General features: G+C 38.6%; 1 protein-coding gene across 6 annotated transcripts in view; it reads right to left on the bottom strand.

Moving 5' to 3' along the window:
- Window positions 1-21,120, bottom strand: part of LOC128694605 (uncharacterized) — a 528,306-nt gene that overhangs the window by 209,969 nt on the left and 297,217 nt on the right. For all 6 annotated transcript variants that reach the window (XR_011391619.1, XM_070082011.1, XM_070082018.1 and 3 more), the window contains one exon: window positions 9,014-9,139. Coding sequence is in view for 5 of the 6 variants with exons in the window: in XM_070082011.1 (XP_069938112.1) it covers window positions 9,014-9,139 (126 nt within the window). In the remaining variant the exon portion in view is untranslated. The remainder of the gene's footprint in view (window positions 1-9,013; window positions 9,140-21,120) is intronic.

Genomic DNA, 21,120 nt, shown 5'->3' with positions numbered 1-21,120 from the left:
AATCCTTGCTGATTTCCTAAAGTCAATGTTCAGAGTTTGACTGAAGTTTTCTGCAATGAAAGCATTACACAGAGAATCTGGGATTACATTTGGCCATGAGGCAGGATCTTTTAAGACAAATCCTGTGGATGAAATGTCCGTTGAGACATTGAGAGGAGACACAAAAGAAGTAGATGCTGGCTGAGAAATAATGGAGGGAGGGCTTCCTGTATGATCTGACTTATCTGCAGATTCAACTGTACTGGTAACATCAGAAACTGTTTTCGTGAGCATGACTGTGATCTTTCTGCAGCTTCCTACATCTTTCTTTTTCTGTTCTTCTTCTTGAATTTTCTTCTTTCTTTTCTGTGACCCACTCGCATAAGAACGTCCAACATCACGTTCACGAGATGCCATAATGAGGATGTATCACTGTCTGTAATCATGCAAATACAAATTTTTCATTATCAATTATGTATTATTAATTTTTTAATTATTATTAAATTTTTTTTCTGTCAATTGGGGGGATATGGCCCTTGTAGCCCCCTTTCCTCTGGCTGCGCATCTAAAAATTCAAAACGTTACCAGAAAGGAGTCATATACAGAACTTTTACCATAGATTAGGTTAGTGATTTGGGCTACAAATATTTTACTAATTCATCCTCCTTGACCTCCAATTTACTTAAACAGAAATCATACTGAGTCCAAGAACAATGCACAATGGTATTTATATTACCATTTTCATAACTAAACTAATCATTATGTTTTGCATGATATATGGCCTACCACCATAGATAAGGACATGAGAATTAAAGAATGCAGGGACAATTTTCAGTTTCACCCAACCAACGATTTTCTGATGTGGCTTATGTGTTTCTGGGGAAATATGTAGTAAATTAATTGATGTTCTACATCACTTCCTCGCAACTTGAAAACTAAGCATTTGCGACAGAAGTGATGTAGAGCATCAATCAATTGAGATCTGTTATTGAAATGATAAAGACTTAAAGACAGGACAAAGTGCTTTTGAAACCTACAAACAGAAGTCAGTTTGCGTTTTTAGGTTTTTCTTTATAGTATTTTTACCAAAAATGCATCTTTACTGGTCCATGCGTCTTTACTGGTCAAGTAACCCTATCAGGTACCTCCCTTAACATTTAGAGGTGAAAACAAACATTTATCCATACACATCAATGTCTATCAACAACACTTCAGTTAATTTGTCACAGTACAAGTCTAGATAACATGTAATTACTACAGAAAATTGGAGAGGAATCTCCCATACTCACCCATTAGTGGGAAAACACAGCTGTTCTGATGTAAAGAAAGGCGTGTTGAGTGTTGCCATCTATGGTTAGGTTTATTTATTTTTATTTTATTTTATTTTATTTCATTATTTATTTTTGTTTTGATTAATTTTTAAAAATCAATTTTACTCTCCAAACACTTGAACTTTTTAGGTAGGGACCCCTTTGCACTTGCACCATGTGCGCAGTCTTGGATGAGCCCCTGGACCCCTTGGACCGCGGGGCCCCCAAATGCGCGGGACCCTAGGCAACTGCCTAGTTTGCCTATGCGGTAATCCGGCCCTGCTCGCGGTGGAAATGCGCCATGCAGACAGCATCAGTTTGAGTTACCCTGCCCTATCAGCAGCATCATACTGTATAAACTGCACTAACTGGACAGTAAATTTCACCATGGCCCCTAAGAGGAAGTCTGAATCTTGCACTTTAGATTGTGGCAAGAAAGGTTCTTACTCTCGAACTCTCTATTTGTTTTCACTGTTGCACATAAACTTGTCTGTATCTGTCTGCCTGTATATGTGTGTCTGTCTGTACCTGTCTATCTGTGCATCTGTTTATCTATGTCTTCCTGTGTGTGTCTCTTTCTGTGTCTGTCTTTGTCTACCTGTGTGTGTGTCTTTCTGTCTACCTGTGTGTCTGTCTTTCTGTCTACCTGTGTATGTCTCAGAACTGCTCATTAAGAGTGTAATTGGTCTTGAGGACGCCATAATAATAAAGATAATAACAATAATAATCACTCTGAGGCACATTAAATGTGTATAAAATGTTAATATAGACATTTTGCTTAATCCACCTATAATTTTTTTTCCAAATTATATAATAAACATATAAATTAACTGAGAGTAAAAGGTAGATGGGATACAAGGAGAATAGAAGCATCAGGGAAGAGAGGTGAAGGTTTATAAACTAAAAGAGGAGGCAGTTAGGGTAAGATATAAACAGCTATTGGAGGATAGATGGGCTAATGAGAGCATAGGCAATGGGGTCGAAGAGGTATGGGGTAGTTTTAAAAATGTAGTGTTAGAGTGTTCAGTAGAAGTTTGTGGTTACAGGAAAGTGGGTGCAGGAGGGAAGAGGAGCGATTGGTGGAATGATGATGTAAAGAGAGTAGTAAGGGAGAAAAAGTTAGCATATGAGAAGTTTTTACAAAGTAGAAGTGATGCAAGGAGGGAAGAGTATATGGAGAAAAAGAGAGAGGTTAAGAGATTGGTGAAGCAATGTAAAAAGAGAGCAAATGAGAGAGTGGGTGAGATGTTATCAACAAATTTTGTTGAAAATAAGAAAAAGTTTTGGAGTGAGATTAACAAGTTAAGAAAGCCTAGAGAACAAATGGATTTGTCAGTTAAAAATAGGAGAGGAGAGTTATTAAATGGAGAGTTAGAGGTATTGGGAAGATGGAGGGAATATTTTGAGGAATTGTTAAATGTTGATGAAGATAGGGAAGCTGTGATTTCGTGTATAGGGCAAGGAGGAATAACATCTTGTAGGAGTGAGGAAGAGCCAGTTGTGAGCGTGGGGGAAGTTCGTGAGGCAGTAGGTAAAATGAAAGGGGGTAAGGCAGCCGGGATTGATGGGATAAAGATAGAAATGTTAAAAGCAGGTGGGGATATAGTTTTGGAGTGGTTGGTTCAATTATTTAATAAATGTATGGAAGAGGGTAAGGTACCTAGGGATTGGCAGAGAGCATGCATAGTTCCTTTGTATAAAGGCAAAGGGGATAAAAGAGAGTGCAAAAATTATAGGGGGATAAGTCTGTTGAGTATACCTGCTAAAGTCTATGGTAGAGTTATAATTGAAAGAATTAAGAGTAAGACGGAGAATAGGATAGCAGATGAACAAGGAGGCTTTAGGGAAGGTAGGGGGTGTGTGGACCAGGTGTTTACAGTGAAACATATAAGTGAACAGTATTTAGATAAGGCTAAAGAGGTCTTTGTGGCATTTATGGATTTGGAAAAGGCGTATGACAGGGTGGATAGGGGGCAATGTGGCAGATGTTGCAAGTGTATGGTGTAGGAGGTAGGTTACTAAAAGCAGTGAAGAGTTTTTACGAGGATAGTGAGGCTCAAGTTAGAGTATGTAGGAAAGAGGGAAATTTTTTCCCAGTAAAAGTAGGCCTTAGACAAGGATGTGTGATGTCACCGTGGTTGTTTAATATATTTATAGATGGGGTTGTAAGAGAAGTAAATGCGAGGGTCTTGGCAAGAGGCATGGAGTTAAAAGATAAAGAATCACACACAAAGTGGGAGTTGTCACAGCTGCTCTTTGCTGATGACACTGTGCTCTTGGGAGATTCTGAAGAGAAGTTGCAGAGATTGGTGGATGAATTTGGTAGGGGGTGCAAAAGAAGAAAATTAAAGGTGAATACAGGAAAGAGTAAGGTTATGAGGATAACAAAAAGATTAGGTGATGAAAGATTGGATATCAGACTGGAGGGAGAGAGTATGCAGGAGGTGAACGTATTCAGATATTTGGGAGTGGACATGTCAGCGGATGGGTCTATGAAAGATGAGGTGAATCATAGAATTGATGGGGAGGGGAAAAGCGAGTGATGCACTTAGGAGTCTGTGGAGACAAAGAACTTTTTGCCCTGGAGGCAAAGAGGGGAATGTATGAGAGTATAGTTTTACCAACGCTCTTATATGGGTGTGAACGTGGGTGATGAATGTTGCAGCGAGGAGAAGGCTGGAGGCAGTGGAGATCTCATGTCTGAAGGCAATGTGTGGTGTGAATATAATGCAGAGAATTCGTAGTTTGGAAGTTAGGAGGAGGTGAGGGATTACCAAAACTGTTGTCCAGAGGGCTGAGGAAGAGTTGTTGAGGTGGTTCGGACATGTAGAGAGAATGGAGCGAAACAGAATGACGTGAAGAGTGTATCAGTCTGCAGTGGAAGGAAGGCGGGGTAGGGGTTGGCCTAGGAAAGGTTGGAGGAGGGGGTAAAGGAGGTTTTGTGTGCGAGGGGCTTGGACTTCCAGCAGGCATGCGTGGCGTGTTTGATAGGAGTGAATGGAGACAAATGGTTTTTAATACTTGACGTGCTGTTGGAGTGTGAGCAAAGTAACATTTATGAAGGGATTCAGGGAAACCGGCAGGCCGGACTTGAGTCCTGGAGGTGGGAAGTACAGTGCCTGCACTCTGAAGGAGGGGTGTTAATGTTGCAGTTTAAAAACTGTAGTGTAAAGCACCCTTCTGGCAAGACAGTGATGGAGTGAATGAAGGTGAAAGTTTTTCTTTTTCGGGCCACCCTGCCTTGGTGGGAATTGGCCAGTGTGATAATAAAAAAAAAAAAAAATATAAAATAAATAAATTAACAAACATGAGATTTTTTCTGGTCAGCTTGACAGAGTGAACAAAAAACATTCGTGTCCAGGCTGGTAAGAACAACAACAACTAGTTTGTTTACAAAACTCGCAAAGCTTCTACACTCTCATTCTCTCTCTTGTTTATTCATTTAATCTTGTTTACTCACTTCTCACTCTACATTAAAACTACAGATATTTTAAGGTAAGTAATGAGTGAACACGATTATTATATTATAGTTTAATAATAATATTATTATTAATATTAGTACATATGTATTATAATAATAATTATTAATATTATTATTAATTTAGGGCACTAGAGCACAGATTCACTGTATAGCACTATCTGGATTTTTTGGGTTATCCTAGGTAATTTATACTATGTATGATAACTTCACTTATGTGTACCAAAGAGAGAGAGAGAGAGAGAGAGAGAGAGCGAGCAGAGCGAGCGAGAGCGAGCGAGGCGAGGCGAGCGAGAGCGAGAGCGAGAGAGCGAGAGACCGAGAGAGCGAGAGAGAGAGAGAGAGAGAGAGAGAGAGAGAGAGAGAGAGAGAGAGAGAGAGAGCGAGAGAGAGCGAGAGAGAGCAGCGAGCGAGAGAGAGCGAGAGAGAGAGAGAGCAGAGAGAGAGAGAGAGAGAGCGAGAGAGAGAGAGAGAGAGAGACAGCGAGAGAGAGAGAGAGACAGCGAGAGAGAGAGAGAGACAGCGAGAGAGAGAGAGAGACAGCGAGAGAGAGCGAGAGAGAGCGAGAGAGAGAGAGAGAGAGAGAGAGAGAGAATCAGCAAGACATTCTATTGGGGCAAGTGTTCCACAAGGAAGCGTGCTGGGACCATTGTTATGGAATGTCTACTTCAATGACCTTCATCTCATCCCAGAATCACATGCATATGCAGATGACTGTACACTGACATTCACTTATCCAAGAAAAGAAATGCCAGCTGCTCTAAGCTACATCAATCACCTGCTAAGAGCTATATCAGCTTGGGGAAATAGATGGCAAGTAACATTTGCACCTGAGAAAACACAAATGATTATGATCTCTAGGCACCATGATGGTAATGCTGGTGCAGCAGTAAGGGTGAATGGGAGGGTGTTAGCACCTGGAGAAGAAGTTGATATCCTTGGGTTGAAATCTGACTCCAAACTGACCATGAAAAACCACATTGTAAATCTTGCAAACAAGGCAGCCAGGAAGCTTACAGCACTTTGCTGTATCTCGCATCTGCTTGACAGCAGAGGTTGCAAGGTTTTGTATGAGGCAGAAGTACGCTCACACCTTGAGTATGCTCCACTTTCTTGGTTCGCCTGCCCCCTTCTCATCTGCGACTGCTTAACAGAGTAGAGAACAGAGCAAGACGTCTCATCTCTCGCCTGGACCAATCCTGGGTAGATCTGTCATTTCAGCAGAGCCTTCAACACAGGAGGGATGTGGGTGGCCTTACTGTTATGTACAAAGCCAATATTGTCTAAGTACCACACTTGGAAGCACCTCGAGGATAGCGTGAAGCAAGCTTCTATACCACAAGACGGGCAGAAAGTAGCAACTTCACTCTGGCTGTACCGTTCTCCAGAACATCACTTCATCTGAGATCATTTATTCCCAGGATGACTAAAGTATGGAACACATTCGTATAGCATTACGATGTCAACGAGATAAAGTCAGTTGATCAGATGAAAATACTAGTCCACAGACGGCTCCAACCTCATCCTGTTCCTTACTTGTATGTCTTATAACAATAAAAATACTTGTATGTTTCATAACAATAAAAATACTTGTATGTCTCATAACAATAAAAATGCTTTCAAACGAGCTGATGTAGGTAACAGCTCTTAGCTTGTCAATAAAGTTAGGAATCCTTAACCTGTAAATAGCTTGTCAATAAAGCTAGGGATCCTTAACCTGGTCAAACCCTGTGTAAAAAAAAAAAAAAAAAAAAAGGAGAGAGAGAGAGAGAGAGAGAGAGAGAAAGATAAATATATTCAGCCAGCAAGCCACCCACCCAGATATGTACTACACATGTTCCACAGTTGTTTCTCTTTACTTAGGGTATAGGTTACAGGACATTCTATCAGGATGACACTACCAATGGTATTCTCCCATTACATTGTGTCAATAATACATAACCCTTTCAGGGTCTGTCCCGTAGATCTACGGATTTACGTTCAGGGTCCAAACCGTAGATCTACGTCATGAGCTCAGCTCACTCTGATAAACTGTGAGTGGTATATTTGGGCCTAGATATGAGAGAATACATCTATGTGGTATGTGTGCACCACATAAAACAGATCCTGCAGCACACTGTGTATAATGAGAGAAAAAAACTGAAATCATGATTTCTTGGTCTCATTTGATAGAATGGAAGACATATTACAGAAATAGAGATGATTTTGATTGGTTTTAGCACTGGAAATGGCTTGAAACTGAGCTCAAAGTAGCGGAAATGTTAAATTTTTGCTGATATTCAAGAGTAAACAAACGACCTCACACATCTAATACACACCAGCTGGTGGGTCTAATATACATTCACAAATATGGTGATGATATTTATACACTTATTACAGTATTGCATAACAGTATATCTTCTATTTTTTGGTGTGAATAAAAATTCATTATGTGAATAAAAAATCGAAGTGGAATTTATTTGTAAAGCCTCAAAATGTAACTAATGAACAGAGGAAACATTAGTTTAGTTTCAGGAAGACATACATTGTTTATTCTGGACCCTATTTTCAAATTGGAATATTTTGAAATTTGTGTTAAATTGGCCAAATTAACAATTTCCGATCACTTTATTTTTTAGTTGTAATAGTTGACTTGGTGATTTCTTGTGCTCAATCGATAGAATAGAAGTAATACTAGTAAAATAGCTAAGAATTTGGTTGACTGGAATAATGTAATTGGCCTAAACTCGGAGTCATAGTCGGCAAAATCTCCGATTCGTAAATATTGCTGACACATCAAAATTCGCGAGAGCATAATTTCGTCAATTTTCCATCAAATTTCGTACTTTTTGTTTTACTACCTTCACAAAAAGATTCTCTACCATTTCATAAGAAAAAATAACAAAATTTTTTTTTTTTTAAATTCTTGGACACTGGGGCACCACTTCAGATTTGGGCCTTGGACCCTGAAGGGGTTAAAGATAACAGTAACATATGATACTGTATGAGATGAAAAATTTACAATACAGTTCACTACCATGTATACATTTTATACAGTACATAAATGATTAAAATATATCAATAGAAGTAAATTATGGTAAAAAGAATGAAATGATGATGGTACATTACATTACAGTACTATGTAGGTAGTTTATATAGCAAAGGTTTGACATTATGCCCTACCCAGTATATTGGCAACTTTCAAAGGTTCGACTTACGTCCATTTTGACTTACGGCCAGTTGGTCGGAATCAAGCTCAGTCGTAAGTCAGATGGTACTTGCACTATTTCAGTACCTAATATTAGTGTCGGAACAAAGATTAGCTATGAAATCACAAGAACCACTACAAAATGTAATTATCAGAACATAAAAATTATACAAATTAAAAAAAATGAGAATAAAAGGTATATCGGCAATGCTTTTGCAAGAGGCAGCGCTTCATGTTGCCATCAGGTGAGCGACAAGCACCGACTTTGCGGCCTTATATCTCTGCAAGTACTGGCTCTAGAATTTTTTTTATATTACTTTATGTAAAAAAAAAAAGAGTCCTCTTCATTTAGATTTTTTTTTTTTCAAAATATTCAGAGCGCTGGGCGAGTGAACGCAAATCTACGTTTGGACAGTTAAAGGTTAAATAAAAAACTGACACCTTTAAAACTATACCTTTTCTTTGGTTCATAAATTTTAGGCCAACATAATCTAGCTTTTATTATACCCAAATTATTTTCCCCCCAAAATTATAATATTTTTTAATGAAAAGCAAGGAAAGGCATGATATATGACATACCTGTTTCAGATGTAGTTGTAGTAGTCATATTAGAAGTAGTGCAGCAGTAGTATGGTATTAGTACAGTAGTAATATAGTAGCTGCATAGTAGTAGATTATTACTGTTGTAATAAGAGGTCAAACAACAGTGTGTATGTCATCATGTGCCATTCCATGCTCTCAAAAGGAAAAATGTCTACTGACAGTTTATTATTATTATTAAAGTTCATGGAGCCTAAGCATAGAACAGACAGCACACGCCATGCTCCCAAAGAGGGAAGGTTAAAGTAAAGGGAGTTTCAATTAAATTTATATACAATGTCAGGCAGACAACCCCTCCTAAAAGGATATGCAAACAGTACTTTTGCTTACTTTCATTCAAATGAGATAAAAAAAGGGGCAGGCTCGATCTTGGATGAACTTCATACGGAGTTTTACATAAATTTAAATTTTTCCCTGTTAAAGATTTCTTACAACACAACTACACTTAAATTTACTTACTATTGATGGAAGAGCAACCGGAATCAACAAGGTAGGATGCAGCAAGAAGGTATCCATCTGCAGAGACTGCCAGACTGTCTGTCATGCCAATGTCTCCCAAGTGGTTCACCAAACGTGACACATGGCCTAAAGCAAGTCTTATTACATTATTATTATTTAAAATATATAATAAATAATTTCAAGAATCTACAAGCAGATACAATATGAAATTCAATAATATGTGAAAAAATATTATGGCAAAATGATGAAAGAGCAAGTGTAAATAAATATAACAATTTTTTTTTTCAACAAAGTGGCCATATCCCACCAAGACAGAGTAACCTAATAAGGGGTCTTTAGCCCCTTGCCCCTGGTATTTTAGTCACCTTCTATGACACATATGGCTTATGGAGGAAGAAGTCTCTTCCACTTCCCCATGAAGATAAGAGGAAATAAAGACGAACATGAACTATTAAGAAAATAGAAGAAAACCCAGATGGGTGTGTAAATATATACGAGTGTATATGCATGTGTAGTGTGAACTAATTGTAAGTAGAAGTAGGAAGATATACCTGGCATCCCTCATGTTTAAGAGATAGAAAAAAGATATCAGCAATCCTACCATCATGTAAAACAATTACGGGTTTCTCTTTCACACTCGCTTGGTAGGACGGTAGTACCTCCCTGGGTGGCTGCTGTCTACCAACCTACTACCTATGAGAAATGTATTTATTACTGGTACGGTAGGGTTATTATTGAAAGAATTAGAGGTAAGACAGAATGTAGGATTGCAGATGAGCAAGGAGGCTTTAGAGTGGGTAGAGGATATGTAGATCAAATGTTTACATTGAAGCATATATGTCAACAGTATTTAAAGGTAGGGAAGTTTTTATTGCATTTATGGATTTAGAAAAGGCATATGATAGAGTGGATAGGGGAGCAATGTGGCAGATGTTGCAAGTATATGGAATAGGTGGTAAGTTACTAAATGCTGTAAAGAGTTTTTATGAGGATAGTGAGGCTCAGGTAAGGGTGTGTAGAAGAGAGGGAGACTACTTCCCAGTAAAAGTAGGTCTTAGACAGGGATGTGTAATGTCACCATGGTTGTTTAATATATTTACAGATGGGGTTGTAAAGAAGTAAATGCTAGGGTGTTCAGGAGAGGGGTGAGATTAAATTATGGGGAATCAAATACAAAATGGGAATTGACACAGTTACTTTTTGCTGATGATACTGTGCTTATGGGAAATTCTAAAGAAAAAATGAAAAGGTTAGTGGACGAGTTTGGGAGAGTGTGTAAAGGTAGAAAGTTGAAAGTGAACATAGAAAAGACTAAGGTGATGAGGGTATCAAACGATTTAGATAAAGAAAAATTGGATATCAAATTGGGGAGAAGGAGTATGAAAGAAGTGAATGTATTCAGATATTTGGGAGTTGACATGTCGGAGGATGGATTTATGAAGGATGAGGTTAATCATAGAATTGACGAGGGAAAAAAGGTGAGTGGTGCGTTGAGATATATATGGAGACAAAAAAACGTTATCTATGGAGGCAAAGAAGGGAATGTATGAAAGTATAGTAGTACCAACACTCTTATATGGGTGTGAAGCTTGGGTTGTAAATGCTGCAGCGAGGAGGCAGTTGGAGGCAGTGGAGATGTCCTGTCTAAGGGCAATGTATGATGTAAATATTTTGCAGAAAATTCAGAGTGTGGAAATTAGGAGAAGGTGTGGAGTTAATAAAAGCATTAGTCAGAGGGTTGATGAGGGGTTGTTGAAGTGGTTTGGTCATTTAGAGAGAATAGATCAAAGTAGAATGAATTGGAGAACGTATAAATCTGTGATGAATGTTGCAGCGAGGAGAAGGCTCGAGGCAGTGGAGATGTTATATCTGAAGGCAATATGTGGTGTGAATATAATGCAGAGAATTCGTAGTCTGGAAGTTAGGAGGAGGTACGGGATTGCCAAAACTGTTGTCCAGAGGGCTGAGGAAGGGTTGTTGAGGTGGTTCAGACATGTAGAGAGAATGGAGCGAAACAGAATGACTTCAAGAGTGTATCAGTCTGTAGCGGAAGGAAGGCGGGGTAGGGGTCGGCCTAGGAAAGGTTGGAGGGAGGGGGTAAAGGAGGTTTTGTGTGCGAGGGGCTTGGACTTCCAGCGGGCATGTGTGAGCGTGTTTGATAGGAGTGAATGGAGACAAATGGTTTTTAATACTTGACGAGCTGTTGGAGTGTGAACAAAATAACATTTATGAAGGGATTCAGGGAAACCAGCAGGCCGGACTTGAGTCCTGGAGATGGGAAGTACAGTGCCTGCACTCTGAAGGAGGGGTGTTAATGTTGCAGTTTGAAAACTGTACTGTAAACCACCCTTCTGGCAAGACAGTGATGGAGTGAATGATGGTGAAAGTTTTTCTTTTTCAAGCCACCCTGCCTTGGTGGGAATTGGCCAATGTGCTAATAAAAATAATAATACAGTGGACCCACGGTATTCGATATTAATCCATTCATGAGAGCTCATCGAAAACCAAATCAATTTTCCTCATAAGAAATAATGGAAATCAAATTAATCCGTGCAAGACATCCAAAAGTAAGAAAAAAAAAATTTACTACATGAAATATTAAGTTTAATGCAAAAGAATAATTACAATAACAATAAAATAATTGACACTTACCTTTAATGAAGATCTGGTGATGATTGATGGGATGGGAGGAGGGGAGAGGTGTTAGTGTTTAGAAGGGGAATCCCCTTCTTCTTTTAATGCCACTAGGACCAGCTTGAGAGTGACTGGACCTCTGTCGCACAACATAACTGGCAGCCTCACCATGCCTAATCACACTATGAATGCCACTACGATTCTTAAATCTTTCAAACCAACCTTTGCTGGCCTTAAATTCACTCACATCAGCACTAGTTGCAGGCAATTTCTTTACCAAATCGTCATGCAACTGCCTAGCCTTTTCACAAATGATAGCTTGAGAGATGCTATCTCCTGCTATCTGTTTTTCATTTATCCACACCAATAACAGTCTCTCAACATTTTCTAATGCTTGAGGTCGCTGTTTTGTAATCACAGTTGCACCTTTTGCAAGAACAGCTTCCTTGATTGCCGTTTTCCTGGTCACTATAGTAGAGATGGTCAATTGGGGTTTATTATACAACCTGACCAGCTCTGACACACGCACTCCACTTTTGTACTCTGCAATTAGCTCTTTCTTCATTTCAATAAACATTAGCGCCTTTTTTCTCGAAGGGTTGGCAATAGAAGCTTTCTTGGGGCCCATGGTGACTTATTTTGCAGAAAGAAGCACCAAAAACAGCGATAATATGGATAATCTGGAATACAGTGGACCCCCGGTTAACGAACTTTTTTCATTCCAGTAGTATGTTCAGGTGCCAGTACTGACCGAATTTTTCCCATAAGGAATATTGTGAAGTAGATTAGTCAATTTCAGACCCCCAAACATACACGTACAAATGCACTTACATAAATACACTTACATAATTGGTCGCATTTGGAGGTGATCGTTATGCGGGGGTCCACTGTATACTGAATGTATCCTTAGATGCGTTCACACTGGCTGGCTTGTAAACACTGGCACACACGGGGCAGTTCAGGCCACATGTGGACACGTCTCGTACGAATCGTATCGAATACCGGGTTTTCAATCGGATACCGAGGGAAAATTTTTGCGGTATAATGCATTGAATACAGGATTTATCGAATACCGATGCTATCGATTACCGGGGGTCCACTGTAAATCTGTAGGGGAAAGAAGGCGGGGTAGGGGTTGTCCTCGAAAAGGTTGAAAGGAACGGGTAAAGGAGGTTTTGTGAGCGAGGGGCTTGGACTTCCAGCAAGCGTGTGTGAGCGTGTTCGATAGGAGTGAATGGAGACGAATGGTATTTAGGACCTGACGAGCTGTTGGAGTGTGAGCAGGGTAATATTTAGTAAAGGGATTCAGGGAAACTGTTTATTTTTATATAGCCAGACTTGAGTTCTGGAAATGGGAAGTACAATGCCTGCACTCTAAAGGAGGGGTATGGGATATTGGCAGTTTGGGGGGATATGTTGTGTATCTTTATACACGAATATACAGGAAGGCCCCACTTATACGGCTGGTTAGGTTCCAGGCTACCGCCGTAAAGCGGAAACCGCCGTAAAGTGGAACACCATTTTTTCCACTTACAAATGCATACAAACACTACATAACAAGTTTACACTAACATATATTAAGTTAGCAATAGAACCAGGCATCAAAAAACAATAAAAAGTACAATACACACATAGTGCACTCATTACTTACCTTAAAATATTTATAGTCTTAATCGAGGGTGAGACAAGTAGTATTTATTGTAAGAAATCAAGTGTGGTATGTATGGTAGTCAGCCAGGCTACCATACCAGGCCACCCCACCCACATACAATTCTATGATATTTAAGCATCCCAGAGCGATAAAATGTATATACAGTTCACTCATTACTTACCTTAAAATATAGGGTGAGATGAGTAGTATTTATTGTAAAAAATCAAGTGTGGTATGTATGGTAGTCAGCTGGGCTACCATACCAGGCCAACCCACCCACACATATATTCCATGATATTTAAGCATCCCAGAGCGATAAAATGTATATACAGTTCACTCATTACTTACCTTAAAATATTTGTAGTCTTAATGTAGGGTCAGGAGTAAGTAAATGAGATAAAACGAATAAATGAGAGAGAGAAAGAATGAATGCATGAGAGAGGACAGGCGCGGAGTTATGTAAACAAACCAGGCGAAGGTAAGTTTTGTAAATGAAGTGTACACGTCTGGTTTGTGTACAAGTTACATTGTGTACAGGTTGTCTCTACATTGATACGGTAGAATAAATAAAGAAGAACACTCCCATTCTCATGTAACATCATTTTGAGAAGAAATGATGCTCTGAGTGAAGGCAATGGAAATAAGTCATTCTGACTTTTTTGGGTTATCCTAGGTTCTCTACACATATGTTGTTATGTATGATAATCTATGTAACTGTATTTGTGTATACCTGAATAAACTTACATACATACGAAAGGAATAATTTTCTACAGTTACCCCCAGTAACACATTTTCTCTTATGTTAGATTAGAGAAAATGTTATTCTTGGCATCACTTGTACAAGTTATCTGGCTACGACATCTCATATTTATGTTTATTTATTCTATTGTAGGGTGTATTTATCATCTTTTTATGTTATGTATCGTGTTTATTATATAATTTTGAAAAAAATATCATGGATGGATTAATGAAAATGTGTATATTTATTTATTTATTTATTTACTTAAAAATTTGAGCACACATACAGAGGTACAACAAATACAGGTAAGAGCAGTATGCCAAAGCCACTTATACTATGCATAGCATTACGGGCTGGCTTAAAATTAACTTAAGATTAACTAAGCAATGATGAAATCAGTGATAAAACATTAATGTAAACAGGTTACTATAAAGCACAAGTGAGTATTACAAAGACAGGTCATATGGTTGTATGCATTGTTGTACATTCAGTAGAATGGAGTATTCTGTTAGGTAGTGTATTTAAAAAATAATAAAGTTAGATTGGGTTTTAGGTTTAACATTTATGTGATATAATTGTGAGAAACATTTAAGATATACAATTTATAAGGTTCAGTTATTCAGTATTTATTTGGTTTTGGGTGAGTAAGTGATCTTTGAGAAGAGACTTGAATTTATGAACAGGTAGTGTTTCTTTTATATTTACAGGTAATGAATTCCAGATTTTAGGGCCTTTTATGTGCATTGAGTTTTTACATAGTGTGAGATGGACACGAGGAACATCAAAGAGTGATCTGTGCCTTGTGTTATGGTCATGTGTTCTGTTGAGGTTGGCAAGGAGATGTTTGAGGGGAGGGTTAATATCAGAGTTAAGTGTTCTATGTATGTAATAGGTGCAGTAGTAAGTATGGATGTTTTGTATGGTGAGGAGGTTTAGTGTATTGAATATTGGTGGAGTGTGCTGCCTATAGTGAGAATTTGTTATCATTCTAACTGCAGCCTTTTGTTGGGTAATTAGTGGTCTGAGATGGTTACTTGTTGTTGAGCCCCATGCACAAATTCCATAGGTGAGATAGGGGTAAATAAGAGAGTGATATAGGGCCAGGAGGGCTGACTGTGGAGCATAGTACCGTATCTTCGATAGTATGCCTACAGTCTTGGAAATTTTCTTAGAAATTTGTTGTATATGTGTATGAAATTTGAGTCTATTATCAAGGTGGATTCCTAAGAATTTTCCCTCTGTTAGCTTTGTGATAGGTGATCCATTTATCATTATGTTAAGAGGGACATCTGTAGCTCTGTTACCAAACTGAATGAAGTAGGTTTTGTCAATGTTTAGTGTAAGTTTGTTAGTTCTCATCCAGGTAGATATTTTCTGTAATTCGGTATTTACAGTATTGGCTAGCGTGACTGGGCTCGGGTGGGAGAAGACATATGTAGTGTCATCTGCAAATAGTGTGGGTTTGAGTAATTGCGAAGCATTTGGTAGGTCATTTATGTATAGGAGAAAGAGAAGAGGGCCAAGGACACTTCCCTGTGGGACACCAACTGTAATTGGTTGTGCAGAGGAGTTAACATAATATACAACATTTAATAAGACTCGGTGATTATTATTATTATTATTAGCATTTCTAATATGGCGTCACTTGTGCAAGTCGTCTGCTACCACATCTCATATTTATGTTTATTTATTCTATTGTGGGGTGTATTTAACATCTTTTTATGTTATGTATCGTGTTTATTATATAATTTTGAAAAAATATCATAGATGGATTAATGAAAATGTGTATTTAACGTAATATACGACATTTAAATGATACGATGATTATTATTATTACTAATATGACGTCTGGAGACATAAGACACTTACTGATTTTAATGTGTACCTGCATGCCACCACAGTATGTAAGTTTATTTAAGTACAGGTATACATAAGTATAATTATCAGAGTATATATAAAATATGAAATAACTTTTAAAAACATTTGAAATTTTGGAGTTTCCAGACAAAATGGAGAGACTTAGTGCTTACTGAGCTCACGAAGAATGTAAACAAACAAGGTGGGGCGCAGTGACCGTATTAGAAAGTCAGGTGGGGGGAGCTGTATAGCGAGTTTTGGTCATAATTTGAAATGACCGTATTAGCGGAATGCCGTAAAGTGAAACGCCGTAAAGCGGGGCCTTCCTGTACTTCTAAACTGTTGTATTCTGGGCACCTCTGCAAAAAACAGTGATTATGTGCGAGTGAGGTGAAAGTGTTGAATGATGATGAAAGTATTTTGTTTTAGGAGATTTTTTTTCTTTTTGGGTCACCCTGCCTTGGTGGGAGACGGCCGACTTGTTAAAAAAAAAAAAAAAAAACCACGTCTGTCGTAAGAGGATAGTAACCCCTTCTCCTGTATAAATTTTTCTTTTTAGGTCACCCTGTCTTGGTGGGAAACAACCAGTGACAATTACCTAGTGAGAATTATGTACTAGTGTTCTAAAATAAATTTTTTGAAAGGGCTGCTTATTTTATAATTAAGAAATTGCCCCTATGATTAAAAGTTGAGCCATTTTCATATACACTGAACACCTACAGAATGTAGGAATTTTCTCCACTTCTTTCCAGCAAACTATAATACTACATGACTTAAATTTTCCAAAAATTACAAGAGGTACAGAGGACCCCCAGATTACATAATTAATACATTCCAGTGAGAGTGACTTATCCTGAATCTGACTTATTCCGAATTAATTTTTTCCTTAAGAAATGACAGAAATCCAATTAATCAGTTTCAGACACCCAAAAGTACTAAAAAAAAATGTTTTCTACATGAATTATACATTTACCTACACAGAAAATAACGATACATGAAGAATAAAACAATAATAACATCACACTTACCGTTCTTGAAGACGTGGTGGTGTATGGAAGACGGGAGGAGGAGAGAGGATGGAGTAGTTTACAATTGCTTGGATGGGGAATCCCCTTCCATAAGGACTTTAACCCTATCGGGGTTTTGGCCATACTAGTATGGCTTACATGCCAGGGTTTTTGACGTACTAGTACGCATAAATTCTAGCGCCCTCAAATCTAGCAAGAGAAAGCTGGTAGGCCTACATATGAAAGAATGGGTCTATGTGGTCAGTGTGTACAGTATAAAAAAATCCTGCAGCACACAGTGTGTAATGAGAAAAAAAAAACTTTGACAGTGTTTTTGGTTTAAAACAGCGACTTTGCACTGTATTTTCGTAAAGTATTTATGGTTGTATTCTAGTTTTCCTGGTCTTATGAAAAGTACATTGAAATTGAGCTCAAAGTAGCAGAAATATTCAATTTTTGCCAAAGTTCATAAGTAAACAAATCATGCTACGCGTCCAATACATGTCAACTGCTGAAACTAAAATTCTTCCACAAGTGCACTGGTATTATTTATACCATATCTACACTAATACAGTAGTCTGCATAACAGTAAATCTTCTATTTATTGTGAGAATAAAAATTGAAAGTGGAAAGCAAAAGAAATGTAAAAGGGGCCTGGAGAATTGACTAACAAACACAGAACTTGTTATTTTAGTGCCAGGAATGTCTTTCTTGCTTATTTGGGACCCTAATTGGAAATTGGCATCTTTTGAAATTTTGTGAAATTGGCAAAATTGCTAAATTCTGATCACTTTATTGGATAGTTGAAATCGGTAAATGGGTAGCTTCTTGTACTCATTCGATACAAAAAATGGAGTTCTAGCGGAACAGTTATGATCTTTTTTGACTAGTACACTGGAATTGGCCGAAAATAGGGCTCAAAGTGGGCAAAATCGCCGATGCGTAAACATCGTCGAGACCACTAACTTCGCAAGAGCATAATTCTGTAAGTTTTCCATCAAATTTCATACTTTTGGTGTCATTATGATAGGGAAAAGATTCTCTATCTTTTCATAAGAAAAAATAATTTTTTTTTTTTTTTTAATTTTGGCAACCCTGAGAACAAATCTCTGAGAGGGCCTGGCGACCTTCAAAGGGTTAAGGACCAAGTCCTTAACATGGGTTACTTCCCTTCTTTGTTTTTTAACCCTTAAATGGTCCAAACGCATATACAGGTCTCCCTCAACATTCGCGAGGGTTAGGGGATCAAGAGCCTCGTGAATGTTGAAAAACCGTGAATGTTTGGTGCCCCAATATATTGTAGGGAAATATATTACAATACTGCTTCCTTAACTTGTTGAACCATGAATAATCATAAAATACATGAAAACGTCGTAAATTGTACTAAATATATACATGTTATGCTTTAATAACGTATGTTATTTAATAACATGTATGTTATTAACCCTTTGAGGGTCGACAGGCCCTCTCCGAAATTCGTTCTCAGGGTCGGCCAAATTTCAAAAAAAAAAAAAATTATTTTTTCTTATGAAAAAATAGTTTTTTTTTTCTAAACATTATAGGATAAACAAGCAAAATTTACCATCAATACTTACGGAGATATGAATGCATGAAGTTTGCAGAAAATGAGCCGCGTATGGCAACAGCGGCGACTGCCGCTCACCCGGTAAACTTTAGTTTACTTGTATTTGAAGGTTTGTTGTTTTTTTCACTATTTTATTTTTTCACATAACTTATGTGGCCTATGAGACCAAAGTAAGGTGCAATGTACATATATACACTCGTTGTATACAACACAATAAGCACACAAACATAATTATCAATATATTGTTTACAAAACTTGTTTACAAAAACAAACAATACAAAACATTGTTTATTATTATTGTTCTATAATATATATACCAATATACAGTCACACTGAACATATTCCTATTAGTTCTGCAGCTTGTGGAACTCTGAAACATGGTGTCATACACAATGGTGTTTTATCTTTCTCCCTCATTCTATCTCTTTCAATCTCTCTCTCTCTTTCTATCTGTCTGTCTATCTCTGTCTCACAGGTACACATAAATACAAGTATACATAGTATAAATTACCTAGGATAACCCAAGAAATCCAGACAAAGTGCTATACTCTGCTTGAAGATGTGAGTAAAAGTGATGACACAGTCTTGTGGCTCTCTGAGACAGAGAGCTAGACAGATAGACAGATAGACAGGGAGCTTGACAGACAGACAAATAGACAGACAGAAATGTTAGTGTACCAGTATCAGTGTACTAGTGTTCCACCCTCCTCCTCCTCTTCTTCCTCTTCCTCCTCTTCCCCCTACTCTTCCCCCTACTCTCCCTCATACTCTTCCTCTTCCTCCTCTTCCTCTTCCTCCTACTCTTCCTCTTCCTCCTCCTCCTCTTCCTCCTCTTCCTCCTACTCTTCCTCCTCCTCCTCTTCTTCCTCTTCCTCCTCTTCCCCCTAATCTTCCTCCTACTATTCCTCTTCCTCTTATTCCTCTTCCTCCTACTCTTCCTCTTCCTCCTCCTCCTCTTCCTCCTCCTCCTCTTCTTCCTCTTCCCCCTACTCTTCCTCCTTCTCCTTCTCCTCCTCCTCCATAGTGTAAATTACCAGGAGTCGGCAGCTGTCAAAATGACATATTGTCTCATTACTCACTCCCCCTCCCGCCTGTCAAAACAATGGGGTCGGATGCTGCTTCCCTTCCTCCATTCTATCTAATTATCTTTCTCCCTCAATCTATCTGTCTGTTTATCTCTGTCTCACAGGTACACATAAATACAAGTATACATAGTATAAATTACCTGGGATAACCCAAGAAACCCAGACAAAGTGCTATACTCTGCTTGAAGATGTGAGTAAAAGTGATGACGCAGTCTTGTGGCTCTCTGAGACAGAGAGCTAGACGGATAGACAGGGAGCTTGACAGACAGGCAAATAGACAGACAGAAATGTTAGTATACCAGCAAAAACAAAGGGAGGGCGATGTTCATCTCATCTTTTGGCATCAGCTCTACCCTCATTTACCCTCATCAAACGTCAGCACTTATCAGATGTTATCTCCCCTTATCTTGTTACTGTCATGGGTGAACATTTATTATTACATATTATTATTATTATTATTACCTATTATTATTATTATGTATTATTATTATGTATTATTATTATTATGTATTATTATTATTATGTATTATTGTTATCATTACGTATTCTTCTTCTTCCTCCTCCTCCTCCTCTTCTTCTTCCTCCTCCTCCTCCTCCTCCTCTTCTTCCTCCTCCTCCTCCTCCTCTTCTTCTTCTTCCTCCTCCTCCTCCTCTGCCTCCTCCTCCTCTTGCCTCCTCCTCCTCTGCCTCCTCCTCCTCTGCCTCCTCCTCCTCCTCCATTCTTGGAACAAGTTTGAAGAGCTTGTAATTCATAATCACTATCACTATCATCACCAATGCTCACATCTGAGTCTGGGATTTTGGAAAATAGGAGTTTCCTCTTTGATTCTGGTACAACTGAACGTGAACAAGACGGCCCAGCACCAGAGGTGGAAGGCTGTGGGTTGTCTGGGTTTTCCTCACTATTACCCATATTATGGTCATTAGTTTCGGTCAAAACCTCACCAGAACCTTGAAACTCATCTTCACTGTCACTTCCATCTGTATTAGAACTGTCACTGGGGAACAAAAGTGTCCCAATTCGCCGAGGAGTGAGGAACTTCTTACCGCAGGGCACGGTGGAAATTGTGTACTATGATGGCATTCCCACAATGCACCACTGGATCCCAGATTTTCTTCCTACTGCGCACACCCACCACACAGACCCATTCTCTCACATCTAGGCTTATCAGCCTTTTCCTGCGAGATTTGAGGCCGCTAGAATTTATGCGTACTAGTACGTCAAAAGCCCCTACGCGTAAGACGTACTAGTACGACCAAAACCCTCAAAGGGTTAATCAAACAAACGGGCTTCCACATGGATAAATTGCCATTTTTGTGGAAATTGGTGTCACGCCCCTTGTGCAGATATCCAAGAACTATCTACAAGCAGTATTAAATCAGGGAAGTGTTTTTGGGTATGCCCAAATAAGATAGATCTGTGGACTAAAATCACATTGGTATTAACCCTTTCAGGGTCCGTCCCGTAGATCTACGGCTTTACGTTCAGGGTCCAAACCGTAGATCTACGTCATGAGCTCAGCTCACTCTGATAAACTGTGAGTGGTAC

The sequence above is a fragment of the Cherax quadricarinatus genome, chromosome 6 (genome assembly GCF_038502225.1).
Source record: "Cherax quadricarinatus isolate ZL_2023a chromosome 6, ASM3850222v1, whole genome shotgun sequence".
In the NCBI taxonomy this organism is placed as follows: domain Eukaryota; kingdom Metazoa; phylum Arthropoda; class Malacostraca; order Decapoda; family Parastacidae; genus Cherax; species Cherax quadricarinatus.
This window is presented reverse-complemented; position numbering and strand designations above follow the sequence as displayed.